Genomic DNA, 25,281 nt, shown 5'->3' with positions numbered 1-25,281 from the left:
ACAATTATTAATCTGTTAGTACAACTAAATATTACCATTCTAAACACTAATTATGCTGTTTTCACAGTTAATATCTGTTTCCTGAATAAGGCATAACTCTCTTTTTTTCTCGTTTAGCATTTTTAAGCCATTAGCAACAGAGAGAAAGATTGCACTTTTTACTCCTCTACAATTTGTTAACTTTTGTTGTTGTTGACTGTGACAAACTGTTATTGGTCAAAGCTACAGTTGGTAACTTTTACAAAAAATACCATGTCATATTTGTTAAAACTGTCACTATATTCCAAAAAAAGTACCTGAGACAGATTGCATGTCCCTCCTCCCCTTCTAGTACTTCTAATGGCAATCTCTAGAATCCATCGCAGTGCACAGAAAACTACCACTCAGAGCCGAGGAGTCTCTAACGCAGCTGTCAATCACTGCTGGTGAACTGCGGTCAAACTAAGCAGCGCTGATCAAATAAGACCCTGGTACTACATTGTCTATTGTTGTTCTCATAAACATATTCAAGCATACTGTTTAGCTGTAAAATGAGAAAGTTTCTGACCTGGCCATCATGTAAGATATTGTTAAACAGTATGAGTATGAAGCACTGCCTATCAGCTGGACCAACTGTGTCATTTTACATCTAAACATTACACTAAAATACAGTATGTTTCTGAAAAAAAGAAAAAAAGAAAAAAAAGAGTCAAATAACACCATCTTAATTCTTATTTGATCAGCACTCTCTACTTTGAAAGTTTGACCACAGTTCACAAGAAATGACTGACATGATTGACAGTTGCATTTCAGACTCTTTGACTGTGACTGGTTGTTTTCCTTCACATGCAGTAAAGCCATTAGAAGCACTAAAAGGCCGCAGTAGAGTGGGAGGAGGAGTATGATCACCTGGTGCATTTAGTGCTGTGTGAATATAGTGACAGTTTTAGCAAAAATGACAATAAGTAATTTTTCATACACATGACCAACCAGCTTTAATGGGTAGGAAATTCTGCAACATTAACATGATGCACACATTCAATATGAGTAATTATAATTCAATTTCATGACATAAGGAAATGACCCAAACTGCACAGTGAGCACTATAACTTCTAGTACTAAATGCAATTTAACGCCACCACTTGTGTGTTTTTCTTGGTGTCAGAGTCAAAACACTGTGCATGTGAAAAGACATCTTAGCTGTCAGTCAACTGTGTGACTAAAAAACATAAAGTCCTCTTGAGACGTGATAACAATATTAATGTATTTTTGAAGGCTGATTCAGATGTAGAAATGTTGATTGATGAAGTTGAGTTTCCTTTTTTTTGTGTGTTCCCAAACGCATAATGACATCTTAGTGCTGTGGAGTCGACAGTAATGGATGCGATTCTTTCCAGAATGAGATCTCTCTGTCTGAAAACTCTGGCACATTTCTGACAAATGACTGCAGGAATGAAAACGAAGCGCATTATAGGCTGCTATTAAAGTTATGAATCATGCCGAGACATTAACGCAAAAATGTTTCTGTAAAAAAAAAAAAAAAGACAAATTTCTCGGAGCTGCCGTAATTTCATCTGTCTATGATGTCTGGGACACTGCCTCTGTTAAAAACAAAAGGTCGATCGGTTTTCAATCATGCCTCCATTTTCAACATTTTCCTTTCGGCCTTTTTCAATCCCCACTGCAATCAAGGAGACATTTCACCTCGCTGCAGGTGCAATTACTGCCCAGCTGCTTAAAGGGGCATCAGGTAAATTCAGATCAATCAGACGAGATGATAACATTGATCAGCAGACGGCAGAGAAACAGTGAAACATCCACTCAGAGGCAGTCTGATTCCAATCCAAAAGACATGTAGCACCATTGATTTCCATTCACCCACCAGCAATGACTGGAGCTGCACGGGTGGAAATGTTTGGTGCCCCAGAGGAGACACGCTGCAGTATTTGTACCAGTGTGTGTATGTGTGTCTTACCTCGATGTAGGCAGTGTCCTGATTGGCGTCCTTGATATGTGGGAACCAGTCTCGGGGAGGTTTGGAGAGGTGTTTGGACTCTGTGACGAACCACAGCACCTTGGGCCAGCCTGGAAACACAGGGACACAAAACAAACATCCCACGTTTTCAAATGTCTGGAAAAAGTTTCTGCCATCCTGTTCCAATATTGTTTTCAGTTATTGTGTTTTGGGGGTTCTGGGACTGTTGCAGACTTTTTTTATTTTAACATTCATAGGTTGATCCTTCCTTCCTGATTTAGCTGCTGAACCTCATGTGGACCAGATTGCCACTGGAACCAAGTTTTTAATGACTGCTGGAATTGGGTTTGGATTCATTCATTCATTCACTCAAGATTAATTTTGTGATTATACTATACTCTCAGTCTAGTTTAAAAATTGGCTTTTGTTACATGAACCAGAATCTATTTGCAGGTTTCCAAAAAAGCATGGACATTGTTTTGTAAACTAAAGACCATGGGATCACTCCACCCGTAACAAAACAAACATTTGCGTGTGAAGAGGAAGGGGTTTTTATATGAAGACAGCAACAAAAATGTCTAACTGGAGAGATGATGAGATCTGTCTCACAAAAACATGGTTCTCCTGGGAATGATGCATGACTCTGACAATAACAAGCTAAAGGTAGTGCTTCTATAAAAGACAAACCAATTTGAGGTGTGATGGGGAATCCTTTTCATTGTGCTCCTTAGTCTTTTAGCACAGCATGTGACGAATAAAAACAAAAGTAATAAAAAAATAGGATCTGGATGAAAAAAGTACATTTGCAGAAGAAGTTATAAGGTTTCCCCCAGTTCCAGTTCATTGTGATAAAAGGTTTTCACCTTCACTGAGACTGGTTTGTTTGTTTGATTAATAAGGAATAAAATGTTATTTGTGACTCAAAAAAGACTGTTTTTTTTATATTTCTACACTGAATCTGAGAACAATTTTGGACATCCAGCACTTGATATCTGATTGCTGGTGGTTCCTGATTGCATGCCGTCCACATGTCACTGAAAATTGATGAAAAAATTGTGTATTACTTACTACCGAGTAGAAGCAAGTTAAGTATCTACAAGTTTTACTTTTTTCTGTAATGAAGTTATTACTATAACAAGGATGTGTTGCTCAGTGTTTATATGGAAGAACACGAGCGAATGTAAAATCCTGAGGATGTGAGGGGCTGTTAATGTCTGAATTAATGCTGCTCGGGCAGTGAGACAGAAGAAACAATCAGCCATGTGAATGAGATGAGTTTAAAGCCTGCTGATCGATAAGAGGAGCACTCCACCTTAATGAGACACACACACACACACACACACACACACACACACACACACACACACACACACACACACACACACACACACACACACACACGCACACACACACCCTCCTAAATCCATACTGAATGAGGAGCAGTAAATCTGGCAGCATCATGTTGCTATTTATACATCCATTACTGAAAAGCAAACAGTCGTAATTAATCATTAGGATACTCCCTCTCTCTCTCTCTCTCTGTCTGTCTGTTCAGTGCTAATGTCTCTCTTTTTTCAATTCATCATGTCTCTTTCTCTCTTTCTTCTTGTCAGCTGCTTCCCCATCGATTAACAATACTGCTTCACTGCCTCTCTCTCTCTCTTTCTTTTTCTACTCTCTCTCTCAGCATCTCTCTATCATTCTGTCATCTGTCATTCAGCCTCACTATCTGCTGCCATCAGTCTGTCTATTCATCCTACTGAGAGACACAGGAAAGCTGTGCTGAAACAAGAGAGGCACCGATATACTCTGACCTCTGGTTTCTGAGTGTGAGTGTGAGTGTGAGTGTGTGTGTGTGTGTGTGTGTGTGTTTGTGCGCAATGTACTTTCCAGTATATTTTTCCCATTTATATTTTTATTTTATTCTATTCTATTCTAATTCCTATTTTATTGTGTTTTTTAAATATTGTCCTAATGCATTTCTTTCCTTAGATAAAGCACTTTAAACTGTATCTTATTTTGAAAGGTGCCAACTAAACATAGTTACAAAGTAACAAAGTATTGCTTCCTGGATATGCATTACTCTTGTCCTGGGGAAATCATGATATTTTTTATTTTTTTGGCATAAATAAACTTTTATTTTAGACATTAAAGTGCAGATTATTATTTCATATGTTGTCTGCTGTGTTTACTCAATTGTTTACAAAGAAGGAAATTAAATATATAAAATAAAACAATTTGTGTTGTTACTTCATGTTATAATTCCAGATCTCGCATGTTAGTGTCTCCACATCCAAGTAACATCCAGTTGTAAATTCTGTCGCAGAGAACAACAAGTATTTGGACTTTTTACCATTCTTCTTAATATACACAATTTTTTATGGTGGAAAAAACACAACGCCAACCATACAGAATTGTTTTAGAGTCTGTTTTCTAGCTGTTTTATTAAATGTGTATATGACCATCTTTACAGTGCTGACTGGTGAAAATTTTGTTTCATGCACAAATTTCTTGAGTTGTTTGCTACATTTTTAGTTCTTGGATGTTCACTTGTTGCAAACTTTTTACACTTGTAAAAAAAATTTGCATTTTGAATTTGGGGGATGGGAGCCCTTCATATCTGATTGAGCCACTTGTTGAACCTCCTAATCTTTTCTATTTACAGTTTGCATTTCTCTTGGCACAAAGCTGCATATTTGAGCGAGAAACTTCAAACAGAGAAACGGCTGCAGTTGAAAAGCTGATCCAGCTATATGAATGTCAAAACAGCATTTTATAGTTGAATGAAGTCTTTAGCTATGAAAGCAGCTGACTGATATGCTAGTGAGATGTTTTTGCTTCTGTACACTAACACATGAGCACAAACATGCTGAAAATTCAACTTTTCAAATGCTATTTTTTGCTGGACAAAGTAGTCGATTTTAGCAAGAATTCCCACTAAGATCTTAATTCTTGATGTTAAATGGTGGCGCATATAGAGTTTGTGCATGTTGCCACAAATGCACTCTATACTGGTATTTGTACAGGCGTGAAGAGAGTTTGTGTGTGAGACCTTTGAACTGTGGGATCTCTCCAGTGGGACTCTTGGGTAACCCTTTATGGCAGGCGTCGCTGGTCAGAGCCACTGTCACTCCACAGCTTCCCAGGAGAAACCCAATCTGCTGACTGCCGGCATCCTGCACAGAGACAGAGACATCAAATGTGATTAATCATCAGAATTGGATTGTAATTAATCAATAACTGCTTCTTGGTCCTGCTCAGCTCATCTACTCTATGCAGTTGTAAAGCGGGAGGTAGATTAGGGCTTGTCCTGTTCATTTTCTTATAGACAATATTGGGTGACTGAATGGCAGCATGGATGTGAAACTTTCCCAACTAAATCATCAGTGCAACTGTGTTAGAAACTAACTGGCACAAGCCTGTGGACATAAATATGAAAGATTAGAAGTCAGCTACAACTCCCAGGGGTCGTTTCGGTATGAAGCATCCAATAATGAATCCTAAAATTCACATGTATGCATCTCTAACAGAAAACTGAAGCTGAAGTTTACACTTTGTAGAAACCTTATGAAAACATTTAGCTGTTTGAATGTGTTCACTTTCAGATTCTTCATATGCTTGTAATCTAAATGCCTACTTAGTGTAAATCTGGCTTTAAAGTATTTAATTTGCCATGATTTCCACTCAGAGGTCAGGCTTACATTCATTAACTGCTGGAGGTGCTTTCAGGCATATGAGTCATTTATAGCCTCATGTAAGATAAATGACAGATTTTGCAAAAGATTTAAAAGGATGAGTCCTTAAATTGCTAAAATATGTACTTAAAGATAAAGATTCAAGGTACAACATCTTTGGAATGTATTTGAATAAAGGGATATAGCAGCTTTTAAATTCTCTTTTTTTGTACGATTTTGATTCTGTCCCTCTAAGTTCATCAAGTGGTCAGTGTCTGGATGACTTTTAAATCCCTTCAGCAGCGGCTCCAGTCTGTTAAAAATGTACCTCGAGGCAAGTATGAAGTTACAGGTCTGCTTGTTGCATATTGCAAACACTACCTACAGTTTTAACATAACCCAAGTTTTGAAACTTCAATATATGATGGCCTTCAGACAAATGTGCCAGATACTTTGCTTCAAACATCCATATTAGCTGTCTTCTTACAGTACAGTCACATGAAAATACGTCATTTTAATCTAAAACATATGAAACTGTAAAAGTGTTCTCCAAGTGGTCAGGATTTTATGGGGAATAAATGAAAATAAAAAATGACTTCATGGAGCAGAGACATGTGGCTTTTACTTTTTTCTTTCCTTTTTTTAATTAAAGTTCAATTTTTTTTTGAGAAGAGCACTGCTCCATACGCTTGTCTTGTGAATGTATTTATTGCATTAAGATGAAGAGAAACAGAAAGATTGAAATTTTAGGAACTAAGAAGAGAAAGTCTTCACTAACAGTATTAAAATGCTATGACATTAAGTAATGTATGCAGTGGCATTTTTAGATGGAGAAAAAAAATATTGGGCGCCAACTACCATTACTTTGGACAGATGCACAATTAGAAAATGACACAATTTGACACAATACACTTTTCACATTTCCCACAACGTTTAACACTGAGAACATAATTTTCCTTTCAAAATGCTACTGCCTCACTACTACTCTCCATTGTATGCGTTGTCAGTTTATATAACATTAGCTATGCTTTGCCCAATTTTACCATGTTGTCCTGCTGTATTCGTGTTTGGTTATTCTCTAAGAAAGATGTTTAAGATCCTGAAAGTCAGACCAGCTACCACTCTTGCTGAACTCACATGTCTTCACTGACAAGATATCAAAACATTGGCCATTTTCTTCCTGGGGAACCACTTTACCTTATATCTAATTGTTTTTACCTTATATCTAATTGTTTTTACCAGCAATTTAGTTTATAAAAATATCCAATGACTGGTTGGCATTGAGGAGTTTAATCTCAAGTTTCTCTTCAAAAGCCAAATTTTCAAATTCATGCTGTAAAAAATAACACACATCATAAATGGTGACCATGTTGACTATCTACTACAAGTACTTCAAAATTGCACTTAAGTGCAGTACTTGAGTCAATGTACTTACACTCTACAACTGGGTTCAAAAAGGGATGTAAGAAAAACTCCCATTAAATTTGAAAGAGTTTGTGGTCCTTTTTGTTCTATTCAGTCATTAATTTATGTGCCCATCTATTTTTAATTAGATCATTAATCTTCTTTGTTATTTGCTTTCAGCAACTTTATAAATGTGTTTTACATTAATTATTAAAAGATACAGAAGAAGGCTTGAAGTCACAAAGCCACACTCAGACCTCCACTGACTCTGACACGCACCCTCTGGCCTCCTGATTCCTTCCCGACAGCGTTACAGCGCGCAGTGACAGCCGATCCAAACTCTGACTCAAACAAACCTACAACAACAGCAACAGCAGAGATGTTTCCTCAGAGACATTTGGCTCTGATTACACCTCAGCAGAGCTCCGTGTCCTCTGTGCTGCACAATGACTCACCACGGCGCCTTCTGATGACTCATGTTTTAAATACAATCCCCCGGTGAAGAATTAGCTGCATTGACTGGTGTGAATTAGCGCTGTTCGGCTCTGCTGCAAGTCCTCTCTTCGACTCACTAATGTCGCTTGACATGCAGAAAAAGACGAAATGGCAACACAAACTTCTCCGTGTGCCTGAGGTCAGACCGTTGACTCAAACTACTGAACACAGTTTCCATCACTTTCTCTCTTTCTTTAACTTTCAATGAGTGTTTCTCCCTCATTATTCTTAAAATAAGACTGCCTGCTTACTATGCATCTCCTGCAAAAGCAAACAAAGAAGGAATCAAGGGACCACAAAACTAATTCGTTTACGATGCTTTTTTCTTGTTGCTAAGTATCTTTTTCTTTCTTTTGATTTCCTGTTTTCTTTCGTAGTTTCTCAGTTTGTACAGTATGTTTATGCAGAACTAGTTGTATTTGGATGTAAAAGGTGCAAAAAGTGCAACAGAAATACATTTTCTTAAATGAATTGCATTATAATGACAGTTTTTTTAACCCATTTATTATTACAAAACACCTCTCAGTATGATGTGACATACAGTGTCACTATTCACACTTTATAGCACATATGACTTTAGAAAGTTTATCCAATGAAATTAAAGGGTGCCATGTTATTCTTATTTTGAGTAGAAAAACATATTCTGTTCATACACTTAGTGAAATACATATCAATCTTTGGACTAATTTTGTCAGTATTTGGCACATATTGTACAAATATTGGATGATGCTACTGTGAAACCTTTGTGTTTAAGTCTCGGCTTCAGCATTTCTGCCATTGCCATTTTGGTTTTTGGAGCCCCTCGTACATATTTGGTCGAGAGGGTAAAGGTGCTACTTGGTCTTTGGTTTAAGTTCGGCACCATGAAAGCTTACCTTCCTTGTCAGCGGTACTTCTATTGGCACAGGGACAACTTCGGCCAACAAGCAGCCGTAAAAAGCCGTCATGAAGGCAGCAGGGTCGTTGTTTGGAAAGACCAGCGCCACCTACAGGCAGCAGGGAGACAGAGAAGATAAGATGTATATCTGGAGATTGCAAAGTCACGCTGCTTTTACACTTGTGCAGGAAATAGTTGGTTGCATCTCTGCCTAATTGTAGTGAGAAACATTAACAAATGGGTGACCAAGGAAAGAAGACACCATCATCTAATGTGCTGGTAAGATAAACAGCTTCATCTTCATCAGACCTTTCAGTCTGCCTGACCTGCTTGGCAGCATATACATTCATTACATTTCTACAGATGTTTTGACCCATCTGTAACCAACACAGAGGCATTGTATAGACTAGATTTTGTATTTCACCATAGAATGAAAAGGCAAAGCAGTAGAGACATTCAGAATCTGCCAAATAATTGAAACAAAACAAACAAAACTATGTTGTGTGTGTACGCGCACATGTGTATGGGTGATGTTAAAGGATGATCACTGATACAGAAAGTCGCCAGAGAGCCAGGAGATGAGCCGAGCAGTCGATGGGTCTTATCAGAGAAGAACAAAGCTATATCTTTCAGGGGGCATCTGGTTAATGTCTCCTGCTGGCACTCCTTCCCTCATAACTTCCTTTGTCTACTTCTTCTATTGTTTTCAATCAGTCTGCCTTTCATATACGCACAGTATACGTATAAATATTCTGTTTGTCTTCCCACTGCTCCATTTCTCTCCAGTATCCAGAGTGTCTCTCTGTTTATCTTCTTCTCTGTTTTGGCTCATTTCCCTTCAGTTCAGGCAGTTTTACTGGCGTATTGAGCTCATAAAACTACTAAAAGTGTTATATAACAGCAGCAAATATGACAACAAACCCGCAGTTATAGAGAAACTGAACAATAAATAGTAAAAAGGGCTGAGGAAATATACTATAAATTAAGAAAAAAAGTTGGTGAAACATTCAGTAAATACTTATTTCTCATTTTTTTTCTGTAAACCTGAAAAATACATTACCAATGTATCTGGTCCCTGCATGCATGGTTTGGAAGTGCACACTGCTTCTGAACTGCAGAACCTGCTTTTGGTATTAATGCACATGCAGAGTAAGTGTAGTAATGTCCAAAAAAGGTTACATTTCCTGCAGCAGGTGCATGTATGCAGCAATTTTTTCAAAGTCATTGTTTCAAAGGCCTTAATCCTAGTCTTTGACTTTCAAGTCTTAAACGAGTCATAGTGCGCTCTTCAACAAATATAATGCCTATTTATAGATTTTATATGTATTATAAATTTACATTTATTTGTTGATACAAGTTTGTTAAAAAGTTCCTTGGCTGTTAAGCTAGCATTATCTATGCATTAGTTTGCCAACTATGTTAATATTAGTCTTGATTGACTGTTAATATCAAATAAAGTTAGAAGTTGCATATTGCAGTTTGTTTTTGGTTGACAACCACATCATATTTATATTGTATGTGAATGGAATTATCCAAAGTTTGGGATTTCTTTCCAAACATAATATTAATTCGTCATTATTCTCCCCTACTACTTGATTGGAATGAATAATGTTAACACTGTTGATTCATGAAGTTATTTGCGTACACTTTTTCAATAACATAGTTCCTCTTAATATTTCCAAATCCAAACCTTAAAGTCATGAGTCATTGGTGTTAAGGTCTAAGTTGGGTTGCAAGTCTTTTTTGTTTTGTCAAGTCGAGTCTCAAGTCATCAAACGTGTGACTCGAGACAGTCAAGTCCACACCTCTGTCTCTCGAAATACCCTAGAATCAGCTAATGCTAAGACAACTAAAGTGATAACAAGTAGAAAACAGTTAACATTGAACTAGATTTTTCTGACTTTTTCAACGCAGCTCAGTTACTGTTGACATCAGTATCAGAATTTCTTCTCCACGGCTTATTCTGTACATTCCACTGCATTCCTCCTTGTTGGTGAATCATCCCAAGATCATATCTGCACCATAAAAGCTCAGCTGAAACATACTTTGTTGTGAGGAAGGTTTCTATCTGCCATCTTTCGCTCAGGACACGAACGAAACAACCAGCATCCAACATGTTTCTACAATGTCACAGCAGAGCCTGTATCTCCTGCTCGCTAAAGTTGGATCCAGTTTGGCTCCAGTTGCATGTTTTGATGATAACGGTGAACCCTCGGCTTAAGTGCTGCTTAATAGCTTCCATATACAGTACTGGGCTGGATGGCTGTGTGTGTGTGTGTGTGCGTGTGTGTGTCTGTGTGTGTGTGCGTGTGTTTGAAGCTATAAGCTAAGTGCACCTGAGTGAACGAGAGCTGTGTAATGATGCTTGAGCAGGAATAATGTTGACATGTGAAGGTCTCATTGGAGCTGTTCAGGTTTCATGATTCCAGACAGAGTGGAGGGGAACTTATTCTCTGTTACTGCGTGTGCATATAAGGCTGCACAGATTCCACAGTGTTATACAGTATAAACACTTAACAGAGGTAATGCCTGATATTGAAGTATTCATTAAAATACCTGGATTTTATCAAGAGGTCAGACTGGCTTACTGATTTTTGCCTGGTTATCGTTTCACTATGACCCCAAAATTTGTGGCTGCTGACTTGCTATATTGTATTACTGTATTGTAATATTATTTACAAATTTCACCTCAATTCCCCAATATCTTTAGTCAGTTATTGTGAACAGTAATTTGTATAATGTTCTACCTTTGTCATGAATGATGACTTTATCTTTTGAAGTTCTAATGTTAAATTCAATTTAGAACTTTTTCATTCATTCACTCATTTTCATTTCATTATACTCAGTGGATGACAAAACACAGGGATGTCAAAATGACATTAAAATTGTTGCTAAGACACCATTTTGTACTGCTCTGGTTTAATATTGTATGATAAGTTTGTCTAATAGCACTGATCACTATCCATCATATCTAAAATATTAAATAAAATAAAAAACAAGATATAGTTAAAATGCAGCTCAAAGTGTGTAGATTGCCAGTATTACTTTCAAAATGACCCTTCTAATTGTTGTGAAGTTTTTTTTTTTAGAATATAATTCTATAAATAATGAATAGATATATACCTAGAGATTTTTGTGTGTGTGTGTGTGTGTGTGTGTGTGTGTGTGTGTGTGTGTGTGTGTGTGTGTGTGTGTGTGTGTGTGTGTGTGTGTGTGTGTGTGTGTGTGTGTGTGTGTGTGTGTGTGTGTGCGTGTGTGTATGTATGTGTATGTGTGAGTGTGTGTGTGTGTGTGTGTGTGTGTGTGTGTGTGTGTGTGTGTGAGTGTGTGTGTGAGTGTGTTACTTTTCATCGATTAGGTAAAGCTGGGAAAATGCATTATTTCCTGCTTTTGGAACAAGACCATAACCCCCTTATATTTTATGACACCATTAATAAATCCTTTAAGTCGACAAAAAATGAAAACAAACATGCAGTTGCTTGAGACTGAAACATTTCTTGGTTTCGAAAGTCGCATCACCTCCACAAACCATATTTGATACTTTATTGGATCACTTCCCCAAACTGTGTTTCCATATAAAATGACTCAACCCCAATTCACAAAATAACAACTTTTGTATCATTTCTCAGTGGGGGGTTGGGGGGTGGGGGATACTGTGATTAAAACACACACCCTTCAGGCTGAGATACATTAAAAAAACCACACACACAAACACACAGTGGCATCATGCCAGCCTTGACATAGTCTCCAGTTGAGCGGGAAATGAAGCTTATAATAAAGATGAAAGAGGGACACAGAGAAGGAGAACACAGATGCTGGTGGTGTCACATGACAGCAGACACATGTGGGACTATTACTGAACCTTTTTCCACTTCAGTGTGATCGTCTGTTCATATGTGGAGGCATGCGGAGCGCTGGTTAAAGAGGCCCTGAGTGTGATGTGATGTTTATACTGACAGAAAGGAAGGAAGGACTACACATGCATCCATTTTTAAAACATTGAGTAATGGCCATGTGTTTAGTCGCCAAGGATCTTTGGCCGGTACCCAAAACTCCTGAGAGGTGATGTCAGTAAACTGCTTGTTTTTCTTTTTTTTTACCAAGCTGCTCTGTGATGTTTTAATACAGACAGAAACCAAAGAGGCGACGCAGGAAAAGTCTGGTGTTTTTTATTTTAACGGACTCTTGTTAAAGGGTCAGTTCACCTAAATTAGCAAAAATAAACATCCTCCTTCACTATTACTGATATGCAGTCTCAGAGATAGTTTGGTTTTGTTTGCGTTCCCCCTATTTAATGATGAGTGAAAGTGATTTTGAAATTTACATTTGTTTGTGTTACTGAAAATATTTTGGAAATTACATTTGAACACTTCAACAGCAATTTATCTAATTCAAACTGCTTACATCCAAAGATATCTATTCCTGTGAAAACTGTAAACATCAGGGTAACAGGGGCATTTTTCTGGATATTCACACGTTTTCACGTTTTCAGTAAGTAACTTTATTAGCAAACATTTGAATAAAATACAGGTGCAAATAATTGGCAAAATGCCAAAGATTAACTCCCATAATCTGCCAGGCTGATAATCTGTCGTCTGTCGACTCCTACCTACCATGCAATGCGCTGGTGCAATGTGGAGTTTGATGTCTCAGTCACACTGACCTGACCTGCTGAACCACAGCTTCCCCAACATTGTTTTATGTTGCTATGCATACCCGATACAGTTAATGCTATGCAGCGTCTTATTATCTAACTGTGGCAATGCTCACCTTTTCACTGTTTCAGGATTTTACAACCACAATGAACTCCAGCTATATTTTTCCTCATCTTATGCATCACGTTAGGTTGCAAAGATTCATCTTGACCAGCTCTGTGCCATATTTTCATTAGGTCAAAACTTCACAGTCTTTATTTTTAAGTCTAAAGTCAAGGCAAGTTTTCAGTTTGTCAGATCTCAAAGCATTCACATCTTTAAGTAAAAAGTTCAAGTCCAACTCTTGAGCCTTAAGTTTGGATATCACTCCAAACTTTGGTCACCACTTATTCTTTCTATTTTTTGTTTTTTTCCTCATCATCTTGCTCTGGCTCTCTCTATCACAGTATCATCAGTTTTTGTTGTTGTTGTTGTTGTTGTTTTTCTCTTTTCACTTACCCGGTCTCCAGGTCTAACGAGTGGTTCCTGTTTGGTTCCCAGTTTGTGTAGCAGGTTGTAGGCCACCTTCACACTTCTGGACCACAGTTTTCCTAAAAGCAGATAAGAATAATAAATATTAGAAAATTATATAAAGCATACAGGTAGTTAAGAGAAAACCACACTGTTCTCTGTAGAGCATTTGAAATGGCAAATGTAGTTACCTGACTCATTTATAAACTAGACATTCTGTCTCCTGGTTGTATGACTGTGTGAATCAGTCAAGTCACAATAAAAGTTTTTTTTATCCATGTCTGTGAAAACATAGATGCTTTGCCCAAATCTTTCCCCTAGCAGTGAAGATGATTTATACAATCACCTCAGTTTCAATTCAGTCTCTACAAAAGTCTTTCCTTCTTTTCCTGAGTTATGAGATTATGATCAATGTTGAATAATGGCCAAAAACGTGCTTTTTGCAGAACATTAACTTTTGGATACAAAATGCCATCACATCATCATTTTATCTTATTAGACATTTGTGTCAAATTTTGTTATAATAAGCTTATGGATTCTTGAGTTATGGCAAAAAAAACAGGTTTTTGAGGTCACCTTTGACCTTTGACTACCAAACTCTAATCAGTTCATTGTTGAGTTCAAGAGGCCATTTGTGCCACATTTGAAGAAATTCCCCTGTGGGGTTCTTGAGATATCTTGCATTTCCAAGAATGTGACAGATGGGATCACAGTGACCTTGACCTTTGACCACCAAAACTTGATTCGGATCATCCTTGATTTAGAGTGGATGTTGGTGCCAAATATGAATAAATTGACTCAAAATCATGTTCATGTGAATGATAAGTATGCAAGGTCACAGTGACCTTGGCCTTTGACCACTAAACCCTAATGAGTTCGTCGTGGAGTCCAAGTGGAGGTTTGTGCCAAATCTGAAAAAAATTCTGTCAAAGCGTTCTTAAGATATTGCGTTCACAACGGGATGTACAATTGGACAGACTGACGGACGTATGGATGGACAGACTGAAAACACAATGTCTCCGGCCACTGATGTTGTTTGTCTGGAGGCATAAAAATGTGACAAAGAAATCAAAGTGATTGTCAGGTAACATTTCAGCTTCTTATGTAAAGAACACATCTCTTTGTTGGACTTTTTCTTATGACTGCATGGTGGAACAAAAGATGACATCATGAGTTGACATATGCAAGAAATTACCGCACTGACATGACACAGCGTTACAGCACATTATTTCACCTCGTGGGTGGACTGGTATGGAGATGATCACACAGATTTCATAACATTCAGCAAACCAGAGCTGCTTCACGTCTGTGGAGTAATTGAATCCATGTTACACTTAACACACAGAGACACAACCACAACACATTACAGGAAGTCATACAGGCCACATCAGTATATAATTATAGTAATAAAGACATGTTGGTATCTTGACCAATGTAATTAGTTTTAGTTTCAGTGCTCATGCAGCTTCAGGCAATATGGACCATTTACTTCTTCTTAAAAAGAAACAAGTGAAAAGATTTTAAAAAACACCTAGAGAATTATTTAATTTCTCAGAAGGTATTTGTCAAAATAACTGCTGCTTTAGATATCACTATTTATATATAATGTTATCTAATCTTTCCGATCAGTTTCATTTACCCACCAGGCGAGGTTACCTCTGTTCATTAATGCAGTAACTCACAACAAAAGAATCAATTTCCAGCCTTTGCTTTTTTTCCCCCGCTAATTCACACCAGCAGATGCAGATATTATGCATGAGCAATCCGGCGTGAATTCCTCATTGTTTTTCACACTAAATGAGGTTTTTCTGATGTTTGTCGGAGCTAATGAATTGAAGGAAAGGAGAGCTTTGGGATCCCGCAAGAGAAATAGACAGGAGAGAAAAACAACACAAATAGCAAAGCAAAGACAGAGCAACACTCACTCAGTTACCATAGGTGTGACTACAGCTTATAAAAAGTGGAATTGAGGGGCAGAATTTAATTGATGTATTCAGAGTTAAGGGACACAAAAAACAACCATTTGTGTCTTCCAGGAGCATGAAGTGGATGGGCTTCATTAGACATGCTGGGAGAACTTAGAAAGCAATAAATGTGTCAGACCTGCCTAGCAACTGCTTCTCTGAAGACCTGTGAATTATTGTTTGAAAAGGCTGTTTTTGTCTGATTTGATTGTAAAGGTAACACCGCCACAAGTTTGCATGTTATGCCGAGTTCACACCACACTACCTTGAGTTTTGACTCACTTAAAAGTCTTTAGAGCTCCCAGACAAACAGCAGCAAATTCAGATCAGAGGCAAATCAGTGCTCGAGCACCATGTGTGAACTGTTCAAAGACTGAATATCTGGACCTGCTGGGGTCTTTGTTGGCAAGCTACAGCCAATGAAAGCACACGTCATGGGTTAAGGACAGAGACTTGGCAACATAATTCATTTCATGTTTGTGTCCAACAATGACTCTGCTTACAGCTCTGTTTCTAAGTCTCTAACAGGGTCGTTTGGTGTTGTTTGGTGATGGGCAGGTAGCGTACAGTGGGTTTATCAGACTTTTTTTCCTACAGAAAATACCTCCTGCACACCGGGACGGTGACAAATAAATAAAAAGGGATATTTTGCATCAAAATGTTTCATACCAGCAGTAAAATGAATTTGTAACAGTTGCAAAAAGTCTGTTATTTTCGTGACATTGTGACATGACGTCCTGGTGAATTCATTCAAGGTGCAGAAGCTCAGAAAAATTTGCCTTGTTTTTTTTGTTTTGTTTTGTTTTTTTTAAATTAAGTCAAAATAATTTGAATTGCAAATTACTCACACAAAAAAATCTCCATTGGTATGCAAAGGCCTTTAAGGAGACAGACTTAGAACAAAACAAAGATGTAAAAGTCACCATAAATAATCCATGTTCACTCCTCATATTACTTTATTTAATTCCTTTTTAGAGGCCTGAATAGCTGAAACTCTCCAGTATTTGGCCACAGAAAAGATTGGAGAAAACTTTGAAAATATAACTCATAGTTTGTGTAGCCTCTACCTTCTCAATTATCTCATGACTCCTCAGACTTAGTTTGCAAACCCTTTAGAGTCATCCTGACACTCAGGATATGAACCGCTGCCCTACAAGTTGCTGATGCTTTCTCCATTGGAAAGAAAAAAAAGGCTGATCATGTAAAGCAAGTCATAGTTATAAGGACAGTTGAGTATTAATTCCACTGATGAGTATCAGGAAACTGTTATAAACACAGGAAACGAAAACTTGTGTAGAAACTTCTGCAGTGACCCTGAATATGTTTTAGGATGAGGATGCCTACTTTCGGGGCACTTCAGCAGCAATAGTTGGCACCCTGGAGGTGACAGCCAGCCATCCTTCGTCTGAAAAAACATGTCCAACAATCAGAGGAGAGGATTCCTGCTGGCATGTTAGAAAGTGTCTCTGCTGCTGACCAGCAGACGAGTCCAAATCACAGAGCTGCAGATGTAATCAGAGTGTTTCTGTGCAAAGCTGGGGTCTGTTTTCTTTTCTTTTTTCTTTTTTTTAGGATGACATTACTCAACCAGGCCACGAAAGGCTCATCCAATAGCCTTTTATCCGCTGTAACCGAGGAGAGGAGCAGGAAACTGCCCAATCATCTAGTTTAATTTAATTGAAAAGGGCACTTTTGTTCTGAAATTACGTATTTGCCATTTGAGAGCAGCAGCTACTCTGAGAAAATGACTCCAAGAACAAAACAGAGACAAAAGTGATTCTTTGTGAGAGGCAGTCGGTCACATACTGAACTCTTGTTTGACAAAAGGATGACAGAACATCTCTGCACTGGGACAAGATTTCAGACATACTTAGGGTGTTTTTTTACCCTGTCTCTCTCTCTCTTTCCAAACGGCACTTTTAGAAATGGGCTGTTTTAACCTTTCAGTTTGCTTTTGTGATTACATCTTTAACCTTTAAGCCAAACAACTATAGAAATTATATTTGATGATCACCGTCAATTTTCTTTTTATGAATGATTGTAAAATCGGTACTGAATTTTGTCTTATTTTGCGTATTGTAACATACAGCCTTGAATGTGTGATGTCACATAACATCATATTAGAGCTGGGCAATATGTGGCAATTCAAATATGATATTTTTTTAACAAATATCTCGATATCGATACTGTGACGAAACAGTAGGGTTGACTTTTGGTGCTTTTACAAAATATTTACACATTTAGATGTGTAAATATTATTTAGTAAATAAACACTCGTAATGTGGAAATAATAACTAAGTGGGTAAAGGCAAAGAATAGAATAGTAAAAAAATGTCGAGTAAGGAAAAAGAATAACATCAATTTGCAGCATTTAAAACAAGCAAAAGACAACACGTAAAATATTATGATATCCAAAATAAAACATAATATCTAGTCTATATTAATATAATGTCGAAATATTGCCCAGTCCTATCAGGTATTGTATGACATTGTGATAAACTTCATCCTGTTGTATAGTAAAGTACCATTTTTACAGCATCATTGTATCATATAATACTGCATGGTGTTATATTGTCTCGTATTTGATATGGTATAGTATTTAACTGTGTGTGATCGTGCTGTGCTTTATTGTATTTTACATTGTTGTATTAAATAATTTCGAACTGAATCATATGGTATTGCATAATAATGCTTTATACAATATATCGTTCATTTTAATATCATATCATGTAGTTTTGTACTATGTCATATTATATTGGATGGCGTTGTACTGCATTGTAATATATCGCATAATAACATCTGTCGTTGGCCTTCATTTATCACTCTAACACAAAAAACAGCTCAGATCTGAGTACAGAAATCATCCTAAAACAGGGTTCACATATGATTCATGAAACCTTCTTATCTCGCTGTTCATGAATGACCAGCTGATTATAAATGCAGCCACTGAAAACAGTCGTCATAAACATACCCCACCCTAATAAATCCTGGATTTAGGTGTGTTTAAAGAGTTTTCAATGTGAAGAAGCCTAATACGGCCAAGAAAAGAAACTTCTCTGAGCTAGAAAAGGAAATGCTGACATTGCAGGTCCAATTCAACCAACTGGTTCTGTTTGCCAGCCTGAAAAGTGCCATCAATGGAAGGCAGAAAAGAAAACACAATGGACAATTGCACCCCAGCTTGGGTTGGACTATTTCATATAAGCATCCATGATATGACCAACTGACAACATATATTAATAATATTTGCCTTTGCCTTATAATATACTGATAAAGTATTCATATAAAAGCTTCCTAGAATGTGGAGCGTGCTGGGGCTGCTTTCATAACAGGTGGCAGAGGCGACATAGACGCTCCAGATATCGGTTTGCAGAGTTGATTTCTTTTTAGTGATAAATCATATAAAAATGTTTGCCTTGGCAGTATTAGATGAATTAGAGTCAAGAAGCAGTGGTGTTCGGCCTTTACTCAGCCTGCAGGCAGTTCCAGAGAGCCATAAACTGTATATGACTGAGAGAGAGAGAGCGCACTGAAGTTGGCCTTTACAAAATATATTTTCTCACACTTACTATACCTTTTTGAGTGATTAATTTGTGGCTGCAAATAGTTGGATGCTAGTCAGAATATGGTCCAACCCAGCCAAATTTACTCTGCTGCACCGCCAGTCCACACTGACTCAGACTTGTGTACTCCAGCTGAGCCCTGATGCGAGACTTGGTTGTAGCCTCTGCTCACTTCCATGTTAATATATACCATGTTTGGGTACAACAGTTAACATTTCGTCAAGTTACATTTAAGACCTTTGAGAGACAGTCAAGAAATTGTCGCTCAAATGAAGTATTGTGACTGTTTTTTGCAATTAAACCCAATCCTGGAAAGGGAATGGGTGGGGCATTATATAAGATGCTTACTAATTTTAAAAACAGAATGTGCAGTTTACAGAAAACACTCCAAAAAAGGCAGATGTACACAAATAATAATCAAAGAAAGAGTTCAAAACACAACACACACAACTTTAAAACTTTGAGTCCTCCTCATGCAGTAGAGAAATTCAAACTCTTTTATCGATAACGTGACTTGCTGATAAATAACATCAGCAGTGCTGTTTACTCAGGATCAAAGCTGCCCGAGACACTCTGGGTTTGTTCCAAACTTTTTAAAACAGGAATAGAAATATGTTTCTCCCCTGCCAATTATGTGAGGTTATCTGCAGTGCAGCATGGCGAGGGTTGAGTTTAAGGACAGTCGGAGAATTCAGTATCATGAATTCTCTCTGTTCTCCGGATGTGGGCGGAGGACGACCCGACAGGAAGAAACAAAGCAAGTTTGTCCTTGTCGGCCGACATCAAAGAGAAAGACACCAGGAATGAAAGATAAAGGAAGATAGAGATAGAGATTGAGATTTAGATTCAGCACCGCACCACACACCACACACACACACACACACACACACACACACACTGTCTCACCATGTTGTTGTCTCACTGGTGGCAGACTCCTGAGTGCTGGCTGAAGACATTTCACAGTCTAGTGAGCACACATCACCTCATCATCAGCTGCAAGCTCACTCCTCACAAATCAGTTTGTTCTGTCACACACACACTCTCTCTCTCTCTCTCTCTCTCTTTCACACACACACACACACACGCGTGCGCGCACGCACGCACACACACACACACACACACAAGCTGTATGCCTATTTGAAGAAAGTTGATGGGGATAAAACTGAGTCTGGGTTAATGATTGTGTGTGTGTGGGAGTTTACTGTGAGCGAGTACTTTTTAAGTACTGTTCTTCACAAAACAGTTTTCTTACTTAGATAAATTCTACTTTCCCTCTACTCTCTTTCAGAGGGAAATACTGCACTTTTCACTACATTAATCTCGCAGTTTTCAATAAATGTGCAACATACAAGCTGAGCCACAATGACCTTGACGTTTGTGCACCAAATTGTATTCAGTTCATCTTTAAGTCCAAGTGGATGTTTGTGCCAAATTTGATGAAATCACCTCAAGGTGTTCTTGAGGTATTGTGCTCATAAGTTTGTTGCAGAAGAAGTCACAGTGACCTTGATTTTTGAACTATGACCACCACAATTTAACCAGTTAATCACTGAGTCTAAGTGGACATTTGTTCCAAATTTTACTCAGTCTCTTTGAGATTCCCTCAATGCATTCTTAAGATATTGCCTTCACGAGACATACATACGTATGGATGTAGGGACGTAGTCCGTACAGACAATCCTCAAAAACAAGAAAAAAATGATGAGGCATAAAAACACCGAAGCCATCTCCAACTGGTTGATGAAAACTTTGTATTTAGATGATGGCCAAGAATAAGCTTCCACGCTAAATTCTAACTCTTCTTTATGATGAATAATTCATTTTTGGAAGACAAGAATACAGACTTTCACTTTAAAGTATTTTTCACTGTCATTCTGGGACTTGCTGTCTTTTTAGGTAAAATGAGTAAAAACGTTTTAAATTCTGAACCTCAAATGGTGAGTCTGAGTTCATGTGCATTAATGTGTTCATGCCTGTCTGATGTATATGTGTTTGCATGTCCTTTCGGTGTCACTTCATTCTCTCCGCTGTGGAGTGGGGAGGTCTGACTCTAAATTCATGAGGACCTGAGAGAAGAAGCTCTGTTCACTTCAGCTAAATCTCTTTACACCCTCCAGACCCAAAACCATTTTCTCCACTGTCGTTTGGGGAGATGAATAACTCGGATCTGTAGCCTTCAGCTGCTGAACAAAAGAGTTTGTTCCAATTTGAATGTAGACTTAAACTATGGCACTGAAGCGGGGGTGAAGACGTGATGTGATTCAGCTGCAGTGAATGTGTTCAGGGTGCTGGGGCGGTGGCTGCAGGCGAGACGGTTGATACATGTTTTGGATTCTTTCTTAATATTTTGTACCTGCTGTGTGTTTGTCTTCTCACTTCTGGCTGTGAAAGACTTGTTTTCTTCTACATTTACTGTGTTTTCTGATAGATTGAACACTAACCGTGGATTTATACTTCTATGAAAGGCAGTTGTTGCCTCTGGCGTAGGAATTCATAGTTCTGTGTCGAATTTCACCTGTTGTTACCACCTCCACAACACTATCAGTCTTTAATCATATAAATAGGCACAATTGCATTCACATATTTTCACTTGATTGTGTTAAACCGATGGTTGTAATGTAAATGGTTTTACTGGAACATCACCTCCGCCTGGTGCTATAATTACAGAGCCTAGGTTTTCTACCTTAAGAGGTAGAAAACCTTCAACTGCCAGAATGCACTGCGCCATACCAGACCAATAAACACTCCTGCTGGTGGGTGAAATAATGGGAACTCATCCATTTGATTCAGTGGTGACCAGCTGATAACAAACTATCTCATATTACAGTTAAAAGTTAAGCTAAAACTTGTTCCTGCAAAGCATTTTAGCAAAGAAATATGCAACGCAATAACAGGAAGTTGGTTTACAATTGATCACTGCTACTTTGTTTTACTGTTTGATCTCAGTATTTTCAGCCTCTAGTTTCACTGTGCAGGACACAGTACAGTGCCCACTTCCTGTTCAAAAACTTTCGCTATTACAGCTAAAAGGACACTAAAATATGTTTCTGAAAACATTTTAGGCAAGAAGCAGGCAATACAGTAACATATACTTGGTTCATACTCAATTAGCACTGCCTAATTTAACCATTTGGTGACCCTCATCTGAGTCAAGAAGGGTTCAAATTATCCAGTCTAATCGGGTCAAGTCCCAAGTCTCAAGTCTCAGGTGTGCTTCTAATTCAAGAGGACTGTCTATTATCTTTTAAGTGAAGGAAAAATGACAAGAATTACCCTATCTGAACTATTTATGAACTGGTCTACCTACCATTGGACCCTCTGATGAGTTTTTGGGAAGATTAATGCATGCAAAGTTGGGTTCCGGTGGGTCAGGTCCACACCTTTACTATCACTTTTCTTATGGTCTCCATAGCCATGGTGGCCTTGATGTGTTATTACTCTTTGGCATGTCAGCTCTGGTGTAGCTCTGTGACAGCTTTATTCAATGGCATATTATGCAGAAGTTTGAATGTAGCCTCAGTTCATTTGAGTAAGAAAGTATTAGTGGTATCTGATGTTTGTATCTCTGCCAAACTTAAGTTGTGGAATTAGTGGAGACTGAAAAAACTCACATATTGTAGCCAAGACTTCTACAAATACAAGTAAATGGCTTAACAATAAAATAGGAATGAAGGCTTCCAGTCTTGTCAGTACAAAAGTTTTCAAAATAACCCAAGTATGACCTCCACCGACTGTCATGTGAATCACTCAGGAAATATTCCTAAAAATGTTCATTTAAAAAATATATTCAGAAAATCTGGGCCTTTGGGATAAAAAAACAAACAAAAAACGTGCTCTCCCTCTGTAGCAGAGCAGCTTTCTTGAAAGTGTCTTTTTCACACTTTGCTAATGTGCTTAGCACTCTGTCTGGCTGCCATTAGAATAATTATGTTCACACAGCGGGTGTTAAACATTGTTTGGTGCTTCAGTTAATCGGTTTGTGGGAGCAAACATATGTGCTGAAAAAACAGGAAGAAGGTCGGAGGAAAAACCTGCTGTATTAATATACTACATTTAATATTTTACTACATACAAGACATTTTTTGGTATTGGTCAGTATGTAATGTTACATTAAGAATTTTATATGGTGATGACTAATTTGGGGTTGTGTGGGCTGTCAGATATGTTTACATGCATTATTGGCTGTTAAATGTTGGTCACTGATCAAAACAAGCAGGTTTAGATTTATGTTTTTGATCCAAAATATTTTGTTATTGTAGACTAATTATCAAACACAGCCCCAGTTCATATTATAGAAATGTATTAAACTATACAAACAGAAATATACTGAAAACTACAGATTGAAAACTGTCAAGAAGTGAAAGCTGGCATTATTTTCTGATGACAAACATCCTAATTCAACCAAAACTTTATACATGTTATTTAGAAAAAGCTATTGTATTTGTCCTCATTTTTAGCTTTTTTCTTCAGTGCAAAAGTGAGATTTTGAAGAATATGCTTGTGTTTATCATATCTATAATCATATCATGTCTATAGTCTAAGTATTGAAAAAGTAACACCTGACTTTACATTCAAATATTTCAACACCTCTTCCACCCCTCTTTCAGTTGCCCCCTAAAGCTACCAGTCATTTATATCATGAAAAAAATTACAAAAGTACTCCTGACAATTGATTTTTACAGCTAAATAATGTTTAACCATCCGTTAGTGACCCCCATGTGGCCCCTGACCCGATCAGTGTGAGGTGAGGCTCTGCTTACCGTAGGTGAGCACGTAGAGCGGCTTGCCGTTGGTGTCCATGGTGGTGAGACAGGGGGCCTTCGGAGAGATGGTGCCCCACCTCTGCAGGGCCGCCTCCAGTGACGGGGGCCAGTTGGTTACCACACCCAGCTGCTCACCCCGCATGGCCACCATCTGGGCCCCCTCTGCCTTGGGCTGGTTGGGGTCTGGTTGCTGGACTGGAGGAAGAGAACAGAAGAGGAGAATGACAGTTTGTTTGTTTCATATTTGTAGGTAACAAGTTTATGTTTTCCTAATTATGAGTGCATTTCTTCATGTTAATGATGAGAGCGGGCATGAAAAAAATAAATAAGCATTTATTCCATGTGTTATTATTGTGTATCACAGTGATTCATCATCGAAAGGAATCAAGCTTTTAATCAAGCAAAATATCAGGTTGATATCATTTTTGTGGCACACTAAAGCAAGCGCAGTCTTTCCAACGTTTGTTATTCATGCCTAAATTATGAATTAACTTCTGGCTCTGCTTGATGCTGGAAACAAAAAGAAATATTCATCAGTTAGTCTCTGTCTTTGCCACAGTAGACATTAGGGAGTGAAACGCTCACAAATTTGGCTCGAGTGATTTAGTTGTGTGGATTTTTTTCCAGCTTTTTAACTGCTTTTTAATGTTTAATGTTGAACATCTAAAAATGAGGTGCAAGGCACCAAAATAAAGTAAAGGTTGATGCTTCAATCTTTCTGGAATGTGCAATGACGTGTAAAAATCTGATTTTTACTGGCGTCATTTTTGCTGTTGATACCACTAACAGAAGCAGCAGCATCGTAATTGTCATCAGCCTTTTCCAAACTTAGAGAACTGTGACACTGTAAAGGAGAACTCCACTGGTTGTGTGTTTAAGACCTTCATGTCCTGTAAAACAGTTTTTTACAGATCTTAGACAATTCTGTTTATTGTGTCAGGCAGCCATTGATTCCCATTTATCTATGCACAGTGGAAAAATCTATTTGGTGACTCATGGAACCTGGATAAGATCTGGCAACCATCCCAGTGAACATTAAGTCTCATTTTTATCAAGGTTACATTTTTGTTGTGTAGTCCAGACATTTGAAATCAATCTGCACTTGAATGGAATTACCACTGAAAAACATTGTGAGCCGCAAAATGAGTGGAAGGCTGATGCTCACTGTGATGGATGACAAAACTCAAACAAATTTCATGAGTGTGTTCAAAGATGTTATATTAACAGAATATCAGAAAAAATATCCATTATTTAACATTGTATAGTGTGCATTAAGAAATGGTCAGCAAAATCTTTAGTATACATAATTTACTGTATAATTCAAAAACTTGCAAACACTCCAAACTTCTCAATCTACGTTAATGCCACTGTTTCACCACTTTTTTTTTCTTTGTTGTAAAATATTCCTTAGGCCCTGACAAA

The 25,281-nt window shown here is 37.9% G+C and overlaps 1 protein-coding gene across 8 annotated transcripts in view; it reads right to left on the bottom strand.

Annotated features, from left to right (window-relative positions):
• LOC121951317 (disco-interacting protein 2 homolog C) overlaps positions 1-25,281 on the bottom strand; it is a 224,121-nt gene that overhangs the window by 41,164 nt on the left and 157,676 nt on the right. For all 8 annotated transcript variants that reach the window (XM_088085027.1, XM_088085029.1, XM_088085028.1 and 5 more), the window contains 5 exons: positions 23,857-24,054; positions 13,558-13,649; positions 8,403-8,513; positions 5,007-5,130; positions 1,955-2,064 (listed from right to left, as the gene is read on the bottom strand). In XM_088085027.1, coding sequence (XP_087941153.1) covers positions 1,955-2,064; positions 5,007-5,130; positions 8,403-8,513; positions 13,558-13,649; positions 23,857-24,054 — 635 coding nt within the window. The remainder of the gene's footprint in view (positions 1-1,954; positions 2,065-5,006; positions 5,131-8,402; positions 8,514-13,557; positions 13,650-23,856; positions 24,055-25,281) is intronic.

This window comes from Plectropomus leopardus, chromosome 12 (genome assembly GCF_026936395.1).
Source record: "Plectropomus leopardus strain MGB_pleo_1.0 chromosome 12, ASM2693639v1, whole genome shotgun sequence".
In the NCBI taxonomy this organism is placed as follows: domain Eukaryota; kingdom Metazoa; phylum Chordata; class Actinopteri; order Perciformes; family Serranidae; genus Plectropomus; species Plectropomus leopardus.
This window is presented reverse-complemented; position numbering and strand designations above follow the sequence as displayed.